The sequence below is a fragment of the Doryrhamphus excisus genome, chromosome 13, assembly GCF_030265055.1.
Source record: "Doryrhamphus excisus isolate RoL2022-K1 chromosome 13, RoL_Dexc_1.0, whole genome shotgun sequence".
Lineage (NCBI taxonomy): Eukaryota > Metazoa > Chordata > Actinopteri > Syngnathiformes > Syngnathidae > Doryrhamphus > Doryrhamphus excisus.
The window spans coordinates 1,751,486-1,763,393 of NC_080478.1; the positions used below are offsets into that span (position 1 = coordinate 1,751,486).

The 11,908-nt window shown below is 48.8% G+C and overlaps 1 protein-coding gene across 9 annotated transcripts in view; it reads left to right on the forward strand.

Moving 5' to 3' along the window:
- The window catches only part of LOC131140205 (A-kinase anchor protein 6-like), a 94,056-nt gene extending 82,148 nt beyond the window's left edge, over positions 1-11,908 (forward strand). For 8 of the 9 annotated variants that reach the window (XM_058090410.1, XM_058090414.1, XM_058090413.1 and 5 more), the window contains 5 exons: positions 32-190; positions 3,303-5,822; positions 6,185-7,135; positions 8,897-8,986; positions 11,163-11,908. In XM_058090410.1, the coding sequence (XP_057946393.1) occupies positions 32-190; positions 3,303-5,822; positions 6,185-7,135; positions 8,897-8,986; positions 11,163-11,204 (3,762 nt within the window). In that variant the 3' untranslated portion in view covers positions 11,205-11,908. The remainder of the gene's footprint in view (positions 1-31; positions 191-3,302; positions 5,823-6,184; positions 7,136-8,896; positions 8,987-11,162) is intronic. The other variant, XM_058090415.1, reaches the window with a different exon arrangement.

An 11,908-nucleotide genomic window follows, 5' to 3' on the forward strand; every position in this document is an offset into this window, starting at 1 on the left:
ACCCTAACATAAACGTTTCCTCGTGGTGCAGTCGGGCCCTGTGGCGGAGGCGGAGGCGGGCCCAGAAGCGGAGCAGCACCGTGAGGCTCTGCAGCTGCTGTCAATCAACCTGGAGAGGAGGTGGGAGGCCATCGTCATGCAGGCGCTGCAGTGGCAGAACCGACTGAAGAAGGAGCTGGGAGAAGAGCAGGTTAGAACGCCATTGTCGTTTCTATTTTTTTTTTGGGGGGGGGGGGGGGAATGACTTTATGACGCTTTTATATCTTTAGACTTTATCTCAATGTCAAACTTTATTACACTTCACCAATCTACATGGGGATTCAGTGGAAAAGCACCAAGAGCAGGACAAGGAGATTTACACTATAAAAAATGACTTTAAACAGTTAAGACTGTTGTCTACACACACACACACACACACACACACACACACACACACAAGCAGAAATGACAAATAAGCGAGGCGGGACGCTGTGACCTCGCCGCCTGGCTGCAGAGTCGTTTGACTTCCTGTGTGGAGGAAGACCAACACGAGTGCTTTGGCTTATAAATGACCACTTGGGCACCATGATGAAGTGAAGGTGCCTTCCTATTGTGTGTGTGTGTGTGTTTGTGTGTGTGTGTGTGTGTGCCCAAATAGGCTGCACCTGTTTGACATCAGGTGAAGCAGGCGTTGGGGGTACCGACATTAAAAATAACAATGTTACTTAAGCTGTAATTGTATTTTAAGTATTTAAGCCAAAACCTTAAATGTGACAAATTCATCCTGTTCTTTGACTTTAAGGAATGTCCACTTAATGTCGTTCCCATTCAACATCCTGTGGAATAGAGACCTATTTACCCTATTTTCTGGACTATAAGTCACACTTTTTTTCATAGGTTGGCTGTTCCTGCCACTTATACTCCAGAGCGACTTATACATGAAAAAAGTGTTTATGTTCCATAAACACTGGACACCTTTTGTGTTCATGTTTATTTTTAGTGTAGCTGAATAAGCATTGTGTTAGCATATCTTACACCTATTCAGCCTGTTCTCTATTCTTTTATTGTTACAACTTGCCTTCCAAGAGGACCTAATGTCTGTTTTGGTCAAGTAGTTTGGAAAATAAATTACCCGCAAAAAATGCCACTTTTTTTTTCGTTTTTTTTCTACCTAATTATGCATTTTTGGCCTTGTGCAACTTATACTCTGGAGCGACTTATAGTCTAGAAAATACGGTAGTTCTAATTCTGATTTTCCGGACTATGAGTCGCTGCGGAAGATCAGTCACACCAGGCAAAAATACACAATGAAGACATAAAACAAAACAAACTGTACAAAGACTGTAAGTCAAGACGTTTCATCCTGAAAGGCCAGTTGTAGTAATAACAATGGTAATGGTAATGGTAATGGTAATGGTAATGGTAATGGTAATGGTAATGGTAATGGTTTTATTTCATTTAAACATGCATCAGATTCCAATTGAGTGCATCCCATAATCAGTTCCCAGTTCCACATGTCCAAAAGTATCCTACCCCTCCATCTGGTACAATCACGAACTCTTACATTTGTTCACTTCCTGCTTTCATAATATAATTTAATTTAAAAAATATATGAATATATTTTTCATATTTTTATATATTTTATAATAATTATTTTATAAATGTTATAATACAATAAATATTGTATTTATAATAAAATGACATGGAGAACAACAGGCTAAATAGTTGTCTGTGAAAAGGTGGCATGTTAACATAACATATTAATACAAAATAACTAATTTACTTGCAGTTTGTCATCTGCAGAATATGATTTTCTTTTTGTCTTCCGTCTTTCTCAGTTGCTTTTATAAGTAGATTTTTTGTGGTATGTGAGCAATAGGAGTAGCAGCTAGTGGCACACAAGCTAACCAGAGCGCCCTCTCCTCGCTGTCAGTGTGAAAAAAACTATAACGCTCCGTCGCTCCGGAGTATGAGTGGCAGGACCGTCCAAACCATGAACAAAAGTGTGACTTATAGTCCAGAAAATACGCTAATCACACGCAAGATGAATCCACAGACATTGGCCATGGTAACTAATTACATTTATGAAGAAGTAATTCTGTTACTAATTCGATTATTCGTATGGAAAGTAACTAGTACTTTTCCCAACAATACCGATGGTTGTGTACAAATTGTATTCGCGGTGAATCTTATAAATCCAACAGACTGCGTATAAAAAGCGTCTGCTGGCGTTCTTCACCGTTAGCTAGTCGTCGTCGAGACCAAGGTGCGCCTGCGTGCACGCGGAGGCGATTCATCCGTGCTGGTGTACTTGTCGGGAACCAAGCAGTGATGCCGGCCCGCCTCGCAGCTTTCTGACGGCCGAGACGCCGCCAGCGTCGCTAGCAGGTGGGGGGGGCGCTCGCTAGCAGCGCCATGACTAATCACCCTGACTGCAGCAGATAGCTGCGCTCTCCTTGGAGCTCCGAGCGCATGCTAAGCTAACAAATGGGAGCAGTCACCTGGGAGCTAATGGGAAAACTTTCTCCGTTTGGCCTCGGAAAAAACATTGAAGTCACAAACAATACGATGGCGAAGACTCTCAATGCTCGATTCCCGCTCGGTTCCTCGAATCCGCCGTTCTCGTCTTGGTGAAAGTTTTCTTCAAGTCGTTGCTCGACGTGAAAAAAGAAGTCGGCGTTTTCTGTTAAACTGCTTAGGAGCCACAGAAATGAAATCAATGACAGACATAAATAATACAGAAGCTTTGTGGGGGGATTTGATTGGATTAGACGGATGGAGGCCCCGCCCCTTTGTGTCCAGCGAGTGTATGCTCTATCAGCAGCGAGAGGATAAACACATTTCATACAAATTCATCACACACACACACGGCCAACTAGTTTATGAGATTAATAGGCTATGAATGACTAATATCACCCCCCCCCCCCCCCACAGACCCCCCACATATTAACGAGATGAGGAGCAATTTGTATAATTATAGATTTCCGGCGTCTAAGCACATTTTCAGAGGGCCGCAGCTTTCTGAAGGCTTTTGATTACGTGTTTACGTACGCGGTCTCTCGCCTCTCGCAGTTCCACTCTGAATTATTCATCTCTTTGTTCCACCGTGGAATCTTTCACCCTCACATTTAGGAGGCATTTCTTCATCTTCACAGTCATCATCACCGCCAGGATCACCGCTTCATTGACTCCGCCCACAAAGTGTCTAGTTTTACCTCGAAGAGAACCCGGACTCGGCAGAGTCCCGACTCAAGCCCTTCAAGCAGAGAGGCTCAAAAAGTTAAAGATGAGTAAAAATGTCCTTTATACCGTCTTGTCCTCAGGTCCCGGGGAACTTCCTGGAAGCGGGGCTTGTGGACATCCACCAGCCCAGCCCGGTCCAGGCCCCCCTGGTGGCAGCGGCCCCGGACGACTCGTGGGAATGGGATGAGACCGACATGACAATCACAGAATCCCAAGCAGTACCAGAACCCGACCTCACGCACAACCTTCCCGCTTCAGATGGCATCCCAACAAGCCAGAATCCTGAGGTCCCACCCCAAGTGTTCCCCCCTGAGAAAGAACCCATCTACCAGGTCTACAGCCTCCACACGGTCCAGTTTCACAGTCCTCAGAGTCCTCAGGCTTTCTCCAAGGCGGCAAAGAGGAAGCAGCATATTTTCCAGAAGAGTCTCAGCAAGGACTCCACTTTCTCCTCCATGGAGTCTCTCCCGGACCTCCTGGGCGGGCTGATGCCAGGCGAGCGAGGAGGGGAGAGGCCTTGGTGCTCTCAGAGGGAGGGGGGCAGGGCCAGCGGCCAGTCATCTAGCAGTCGTCCATCGGAGAGCGAAAGCGGGATTGTTAGCGATGGAGGGGACACCGAGACCCTGACCGCCAACTGTGGCGTCCTGGGAGACGAGGAGGAAGAAGATGTTACTCTGACGCTGCACGAAGACGACCGAATCGGAGGCAGAATCCAAGGAAAAACCGAATATGCCAGGGGTTCCGTCCACAAGGCCGGAGGACAGGAAGCAGCTGAGATCCTGATGAACAGAGGACCACCGGACTCGGACCACCATGCGGCCAAGCCTCTCCTGAGCTGCGGTGGTTCGGATACGCCCCCTGCTCTCCAACACCAGACTTCTAGTCCCGTCTTATCTCAGGGTTCCTCCCTGGATTCCCTCCTGGCTCTGGGCTTGGAACTGTTCCCGTCCAAAGAAGTACTTCACCGCAGCGCCTCTCTGGAGAGCGGCCTCGCTCCGTGTCACAGTGCGGACGCCGACACCTGCGCCAGTCTCGCCAGCCTTGTGGAGTTGGACCTTGACCAAATGAGGGATGATGACCATGGTGGTCTGGAAGACCACAGGATCGGTGAAGGAGCTCAAGGAGAGCTGAGCAGGAGAACACTTGACCTCCTGAAGCGTCTGGAGAACATTGAGAGTCCTCTGATAGCCAAGATGACTCGTAGTGTGTCGGACATGACGCTTCGGAGAAGCTCTCCTCTCCGTCGTCAACTCGCAGCTTCTCCTTCTCTCGGAGGCCGACATGCGGCACTCCCACGGAGGTCACGCAAGGCACCGCCGTCCCTCATCAACGAGAGCTCGGCTTCGCTAACGGAGTTGAGCAGCGCTGAAGACTCCTCTCTGGCTTCTGAGGACTTAACCGTGCTCCCCAATCAGAGGAACCTCCTTCAGGATCAGTCCTTGGTGGCGAGCAGCAAGCACAACTTCTACAGGAGGTGCTGCAAGAGGAGCAGCCAGAGAGAGGAGGCGGACGCCCTGAGCTTGAGCATGGTGGTCAACGTGTCTTGCACCTCCACTTGCACTGACGATGAGGACGACAGTGACCTCCTGTCCTCCTCCACCCTCACCCTCACAGAGGAGGAGCTGGGCGTGCGGGATGGAGAGGAGGAGGAGGAAGAGGAGAGGCTGACGCCTGCCTCATCTGGGAACGAGGAGGACGAAGATGAAGACACAATGGATGACTCCTACATGGAGTACATGAAGAAGGAGCTGCAGGGTTGGATCCGACCTCCTCGTACCTCTTCTTTGTCCTCCTCAAAGACCGAGGAGGGGCTTCAGGATGAACTTCAGTGTGGGAGTAACCTCACCTCCTCAGAGCAACGTCGGCTCCTAACCTCTAGCCACCAAAAGGAAGAAGAGAGGGAGCAGCAGGAGGTGCAGGAGAACCTCAGGAACGTTCCAAGGAGCTTCATCAGTCACTTGGTGGATGACCTGGAAAACGGAAATATCGAGCACAGCTGTTTGAGTGGCAAAGACCAGGATGACCAGCTCCTCCGAGAGGAGACCAGTGTCTTCACCAAGAAAGGAGAACCTCTCAGGGAGACGTACACTTTCTCCAACATCTTCATCCCCACAGAGTCAACCAACCAACTTCCTTCATCTCCGTCCTGTGAGCTCCTCACACCTGCCTCCTCATTGGTGGGACAGCTGAAGGGGGAGTTACCCTGCCAGAGCTCCACCTCGCCCCCATCGCCACGCCTGGACCGCCAATCACATGACGGCAGGCCTGGCGTACGGAAGGCCATCAACATCCAGGAGAAGTTCAAGTTCTCCTCTCTGGTGATGGAAAAGAGCAGCAGCGGGGTCCGAGACAAAGATTCCTGCCTCCCAAGCAAAAAATGGAAAAGTTCCTACTCTTCTTGCTGCCACCACCTCAACTCGCACTCACCCGACTCACCCGACTCACCCGACTCACCCGACTCACCCCAGCAAGGCAGCAAGGAGGCCGTGCACGACTTTGTCATGGAGATCCTGGAAATGGCCAGGAGGGGCAACGACATTCCAGACGGGAAGTCTGACCTTGACTGCCGACCTTCGTCTTTAGCCCAGATAAGAGACAAGGTAACTCACACGTCAATAATTCATGCAAAATAATCAAATGGCGTCTAATTGGACGCGCTTGTTGATATTTAGCAATCTTTTGCGATTGATGAAGTTTTGGTTGGCCTCCCATTTTCTACGTTTGAAGGACAAATGAGTAGAAACTAAAAGATGTTCACTGGTTTGCGCTAATTGAATCAATCGCATGACAAAGTTAGCGTCTTCATTTCTCATCAGCCGTTCTGCTAAAAGTGTCAATAACTTTTTTCGTACGCAAACAAATGTCACGATTTATTGATGTGGCTTTTTTTGATGCCACAAGTATCAACGCACACTCGAAGAACTTTAAAAAAACGTCATCTTGTTCCTTTGAATTCCCGAAGGTTCTCCAGCATTCCCACCAGCCTCTGCAGCTGCGTAAGGGAGACTTCTACTCCTACTTGGCGCTCTCCTCGCACGACAGCGACTGCGGCGAGGTCACTCAGTGCCCCGAGGACAAGAGCGCCACACCGGCGCCCTACGCCATCCCAGCGTACGCCACGCCCACGCAAGGCCTCAGCAGCCCAGAACCAGACGCCGGCCCCAGCCGGGGAGCTTCTCGGACGTCCTCAACTCGCCGTGACGACAACCAGCTCTGCGCTCTTGACTTGGAGTCACATGATCATCTTGCCACAAGCCCCTCCCCCTCTTTCCCCCAAAGCCCAGACATCCGGGATGAGGAGACCCTGTTTCCAGCCTGCACGGAGGAGGTTTACCTGGGCCCGCCCCTCTGCTACAGCATGCCCCCCACCAAAAAGGCACCAAAGGCCCCCCTCCCGACACGCCACGGAGGGTCCCATCCAGAGGAGGTGATCCCTCCTGTCCCGGAGCCCCTATACAGCTCCTTCTCCATCAGCACCTCCCCTAGGAGGAGGCCCGCCGAGACTTCCTGTTCTGGTTCTGGTGAGCACCCACACCTCCTCTGTGATGTCGCCGGCGGTGTGGGAGCACGGCGGGGGGAGACGAGTCCTAATGAGGCTCCTTCTTATCTTCATCCCCTGATAGACTCGCCCTCGGCAGCACGCACTAAAGCGCTTGAATCCAATATTGGCGTCGTAATGACCAAGATAAGTGTCGGCGGAGCCGCTACAAATCCCTCAAAAGAGCCGGCCGCTGCCGCTGCGCGTATTAATCCCAAAATGAACTGCTGGCCGATGAAAGAGGCTGATAGAGCGGCGGGGGGGAGGCGAGGAGAGGCGGACGCTCGCAGCTTCAAGCAGCCGGGGGCGACGGCGAAAGGGCGGCGAGGCTCGCGACAGGAAGCCAAGATGACGACCACGACAGCGGCCAAGCAGGTTGGTGTCGTGGGTATTAGCCTGATCCGCAGCCCTCTGCTCCGGGTATTAGTCCCAGCCCATCTCCTCCGTGTGTGCCCACGTAATGAGGCCGCGTGTAGTCCTCTCTTTTCCATTTCACAGCTCACTAGGACACCCTGATATGCAAAGTACACACGCTACACACTTGTACAATAGACAGATGGCATTATGGGAAATGAAAAATGTCCCAATTCAATCATAAATATATATTTATATATTTCAATAAAAGGTTCATACATATTCATTTTGAAAAACAAAGCCGTAAATTGTTGCAATTTTACAAAAAAAAAAGTTGTACTATCGTGACAAAAAGTGAGTTTTGTGACTCTTAAGTTGGGCAGTCATGGATTATTTTTTCTTTGGAATCACATGTGTGGGTTTTCCGGTATTCCGGTTTCCTCCCACATTCCAAAAACATGCTAGGTTAATTAGCCACTCCAAATTGTCCATAGGTATGAATGTGAGTGTGAATGGTTGTTTGTCTATATGTGCCCTGTGATTGGCTAGAGATTGGGTGTATCCCCGCCTACCGTCCACAAACAGCTGGGATAGGCTCCAGCATAACCGCAACACTAGTGAGGATAAGCAGCATAGAAAATGAATGAATGGATCTAAATAATATTACATATACTAAATATGGGCTGCACGGTGGACGAGTGGTACGCACGTAGACCTCACGGCGAGGAGACACGAGTTCAATTCCACCCTCGGCCATCTCTGTGTGGAGTTTGCATGTTCTCCCCGTGCATGCGTGGGTTTTCTCCGGGTACTCCGGTTTCCTCCCACATTCCAAAAACATGCTAGGTTAATTAGCCACTCCAAATTGTCCATAGGTATGAATGTGAGTGTGAATGGTTGTTTGTCTATATGTGCCCTGGGATTGGCTGGCCACCAGTCCGGGGTGTACCCTGCCTCTCGCCCCCAAAAGACAGCTGGGATAGGTTCCAGCATGTCTGTGACCCTCATGAGGATAAGATATAAATGAAGAAATAATAAATATGTAAAAAACGTGTATTACTAGCTGAAAAAGTATGAGAAAATATTGCAATTTTATGAAAAAAAAGTGTACTACTACAAGAAAAAGTAATTTGTATGAGAAAATACTGCAGTTTTACAGAGAAAAAGTAAAAAAATTACAAATAATGACCTAAATAATTAGAAAAGTCAATATATTGCATATAAATAAAGCACAGATCTTCCATTTGTCCAAAGTGTAAACGTAACGTTTGTCCTCCATCCTTTGTCCCTCCATCCTTTGGCCCCTCCCCTCCCTGTCCCTCCCCCCTCAGGTGTTAATGCAAGGTGGGATTTGCAGACGTCTCACTTTAAGGTCCACGGAACAACATCAGCATAATTACTAGCAGTCGGATTTGATTAGGATTCATCAGCCTTCATCCCGTCGCTGAATTAGCGTGTTTGTGCTCTTTTTCACTTTTCTATTTCCTCATGCAAATGAGACCACGCAACCTTGCTAGCTTTAGCAACTTTTAGCGATTTTTTTTTTTTAGCCTCTTTGCCCGTTTCCTGCATTTTAATGAAAGCCACGGGTCCTTAAAGCAGGACGGTAACGCGTTGACTCGCGGCTCGTCTCCGCCGGGGACGACGGTTCCGTATTTGCTTTGCAGCAATTTGGGCTCATTGAACAAGAAAGCCGATGATGATGTTTGCCTTCTTTGCTTGGCTTCCATTTCTTCCACTTTGTCTGCTGACACGGAATGTTCCTCTTGTCTCTGTCGCTAGGTCAGCGCTGTCAATCACACCACCAGGGACTCCCAGGGGCGGAGCCAAATCCCCATCAGGCCGCCCGCCTCCAGGATGAGGCCAATTAGAGTACGTCCTCTGTTACGTCATCAATGTTATGACATACTCCCACAAAGGAAACAAAAACAACTACTTCCTGTTTGTTCTTTTTCGTGAACCTCCCCCCCCCCCCCACCCCCACCCCCCACTGTTTGGGCGGAGATCTGCGACAATACAATTTAAACGTTGCCGTAAATAAATAAATAAAACACCAATAGTCGGGGGCGGCACGGCGGTCTAGTGGTTAGCGCGCAGACCTCACAGCTAGGAGACCAGGGTTCAATCCCCACCCTCGGCCATCTCTGTGTGGAGTTTGCATGTTCTCCCCGTGCATGCGTGGGTTTTCTCCGGGTACTCCGGTTTCCTCCCACATTCCAAAAACATGCTAGGTTAATTAGCCACTCCAAATTGTCCATAGGTATGAATGTGAGTGTGAATGGTTGTTTGTCTATATGTGCCCTGTGATTGGCTGGCGACCAGTCCAGGGTGTACCCCGCCTCTTGCCCGAAGACAGCTGGGATAGGCTCCAGCACCCCCCGCGACCCTTGTGAGAACCAATAGTCGGCGGCTCTAAAGGTACTAAAAGTACTAAAAGTAAACTCCAGACTCAGCAGAATGGAGAGAAGTGAAGCGGTGAAGTATATTGAAGTCGAATTGCATGTCGAGTACGACAAATTCCTACATGTTGGGTGGGAGGTGGGGGGGCGGGGCTCCTCCCTGCAGTTCACCGTACCCCCAGGGGGGCCCACCCCGCTGTTTGAGAAGCACTGACTTAGCAGATGGAAACATATTATGGAAGCATCATATCTCATATCTAAACTGGCCTTTTCGTTTTCCACCACAAAATAAAACCAAGCAGAAAGCTGAAGAACACCAACAAAGACTACCTGTATGTGTGTGTGTGTGTGTGTGTTGTGGTGTGTGTGTGTGTGTGTGTGTGTAGCGGCTGGCCGGTGGGCCCCTCCAGGGCTGGGTAAACCTCAGTGCCCCCTCCACTCTATACACACACCCCCCTCAGGGCAGGGCACGCTAGTCCTGGTGAAGCTCTGACAGCTGCAGGTTGTTGTTCACGTGCACTCTCGTTCGCTTGCTCACACACACACACACACACACAGCAGAGGACAAAGCTGCATACACACTGGCATGACACGTGCACGCTCGTGCTCACATCATATCATTGATGCATGCAGCTGGTGCTGACCCCCATAGGGTGTCCCCGTCTAGCCCACCTGTTCACACACACACAAGCTCAATTAAAGCAATGGTGAAGGCTGCTCGTGATGTGCACCGTGACCCAGACCGCACACACACACACACACACACATGAACACAGGACACAATGTGTGTGTGTGTGTGTGTGTGTTCGGGTTCCATCATGCTCATAAAGCCTAAATACACAAAAGAACACAAAAATAACACACACACATATATAGCAGAATTGTGTTAATAATGAATGGGACTCATTGATTGGCATCCAGATCCTGGGTCAGTTTCATGCCGTGTTTGGTTGTCATGCGTCCACATGTAGGGTTGGCTGTGGCTTAGTCACAAATTCACCGATACGAGCTCAAATACTGTAAATTGCGGTGTATAATATCATCACACAGCAACCTAACACTCAAAAGGTATGTACATCTGATATATACAAACATGTACCAATATAATGGATAACGCGTTCCGCTGGAGGAGACCATTTCATTGGTGGAGAAGCGGCGTAGAAAAATGGTGGATGATGTTGCAATGCTGCCTGTGTCGACCAGAGGAAGCCAGACAACCCTAGAGGGAGGCTGACGTCATCGCAGCGCACCAATGAATGTGTTTTTTTTTTAAATTTTAGACTGGTATTGGTACATGTTTGTATATTTGTGATTACCTATCACTGTCTATTTCATATGTAACTTTATCCATGATGTGGTCGCAGCTTTTGAACAGCTTCACTTTACTTTCACTTTCACTTTTTTTTATTCGATGCAGTGTGCTCCTCACTTGGGAAACATAACAAAGGGAAAAAAGTTCATTAAAAAAACGATTTCTTCCATTCATATATTTTTTTTGTATAGTTTTTGGTCATTTTTGGGGACACCATGGAACACGAGGACCACTTGTAATAACTCTTCATTTTTCCCGTAGAAATGGATAAAAATGCGATGATGGCGTGGCTATGAATTTGGTCCTCCTGACACGCCTTGTCTCCCCATCCCTCCAGAGTGGACCTGCAGGAGGCGGAGCTATCCGAGTCCAGCCGTGAGGAGACCCCACCGACGGACAGAGCATCCTCCACTTCCACAAACTTGCAAACATCTATATGACACACACACACACACACACACAAGTGGTGTTAAAGAAGAACGTTGGAAGAGAAGAAGAAGCGGAGAAAGTGTACGGACTGAAAGGTGACCATGTGACATGGCGAGGCATAAAGGATGATGGGAAAGTGTAACGTAGAAGGAAACAGGAGATGAAAACCATGTTTTATCTATGCAACACGACCAAAGCAGCCATGTTGCGTGCCAGCGTGCGTGTTTGTGTTTGACGTGAACGTGAACGTGAGTTTGGAGTCTTGAGCGTGTATTTGTGCCTTGCCGTATAAGCCGCCATCTTTTTAAGACGACGATGAAGCGTTGATGTAAGGTTGAAGTGAGCTTGTGTACATTTGTAAAGCCGGAATGTTTCGTGTGTGTTTGTGTAGCTCCGCGTGTCGTGTCCTCGTTAGCATTAGCGTTACAAGTGGCCTGCATGATTCCTGCTAACGGCTAGCTGACAAAGTTCATTCATTGCAAGGCTCGTTTGTTCTTTTATGTACCACTCGTTCACAGGACGTCAAAGATGTCTGTTTGCTAAATTAGCAAAACACGCGTCCGACGGCGGCCCTGTTATTCCTCTTGTACCTCCTCATCCTGGGAGAGGCATGCTAAGCTAGGCTAATATTCAATACAAATAAAGAATCATTAG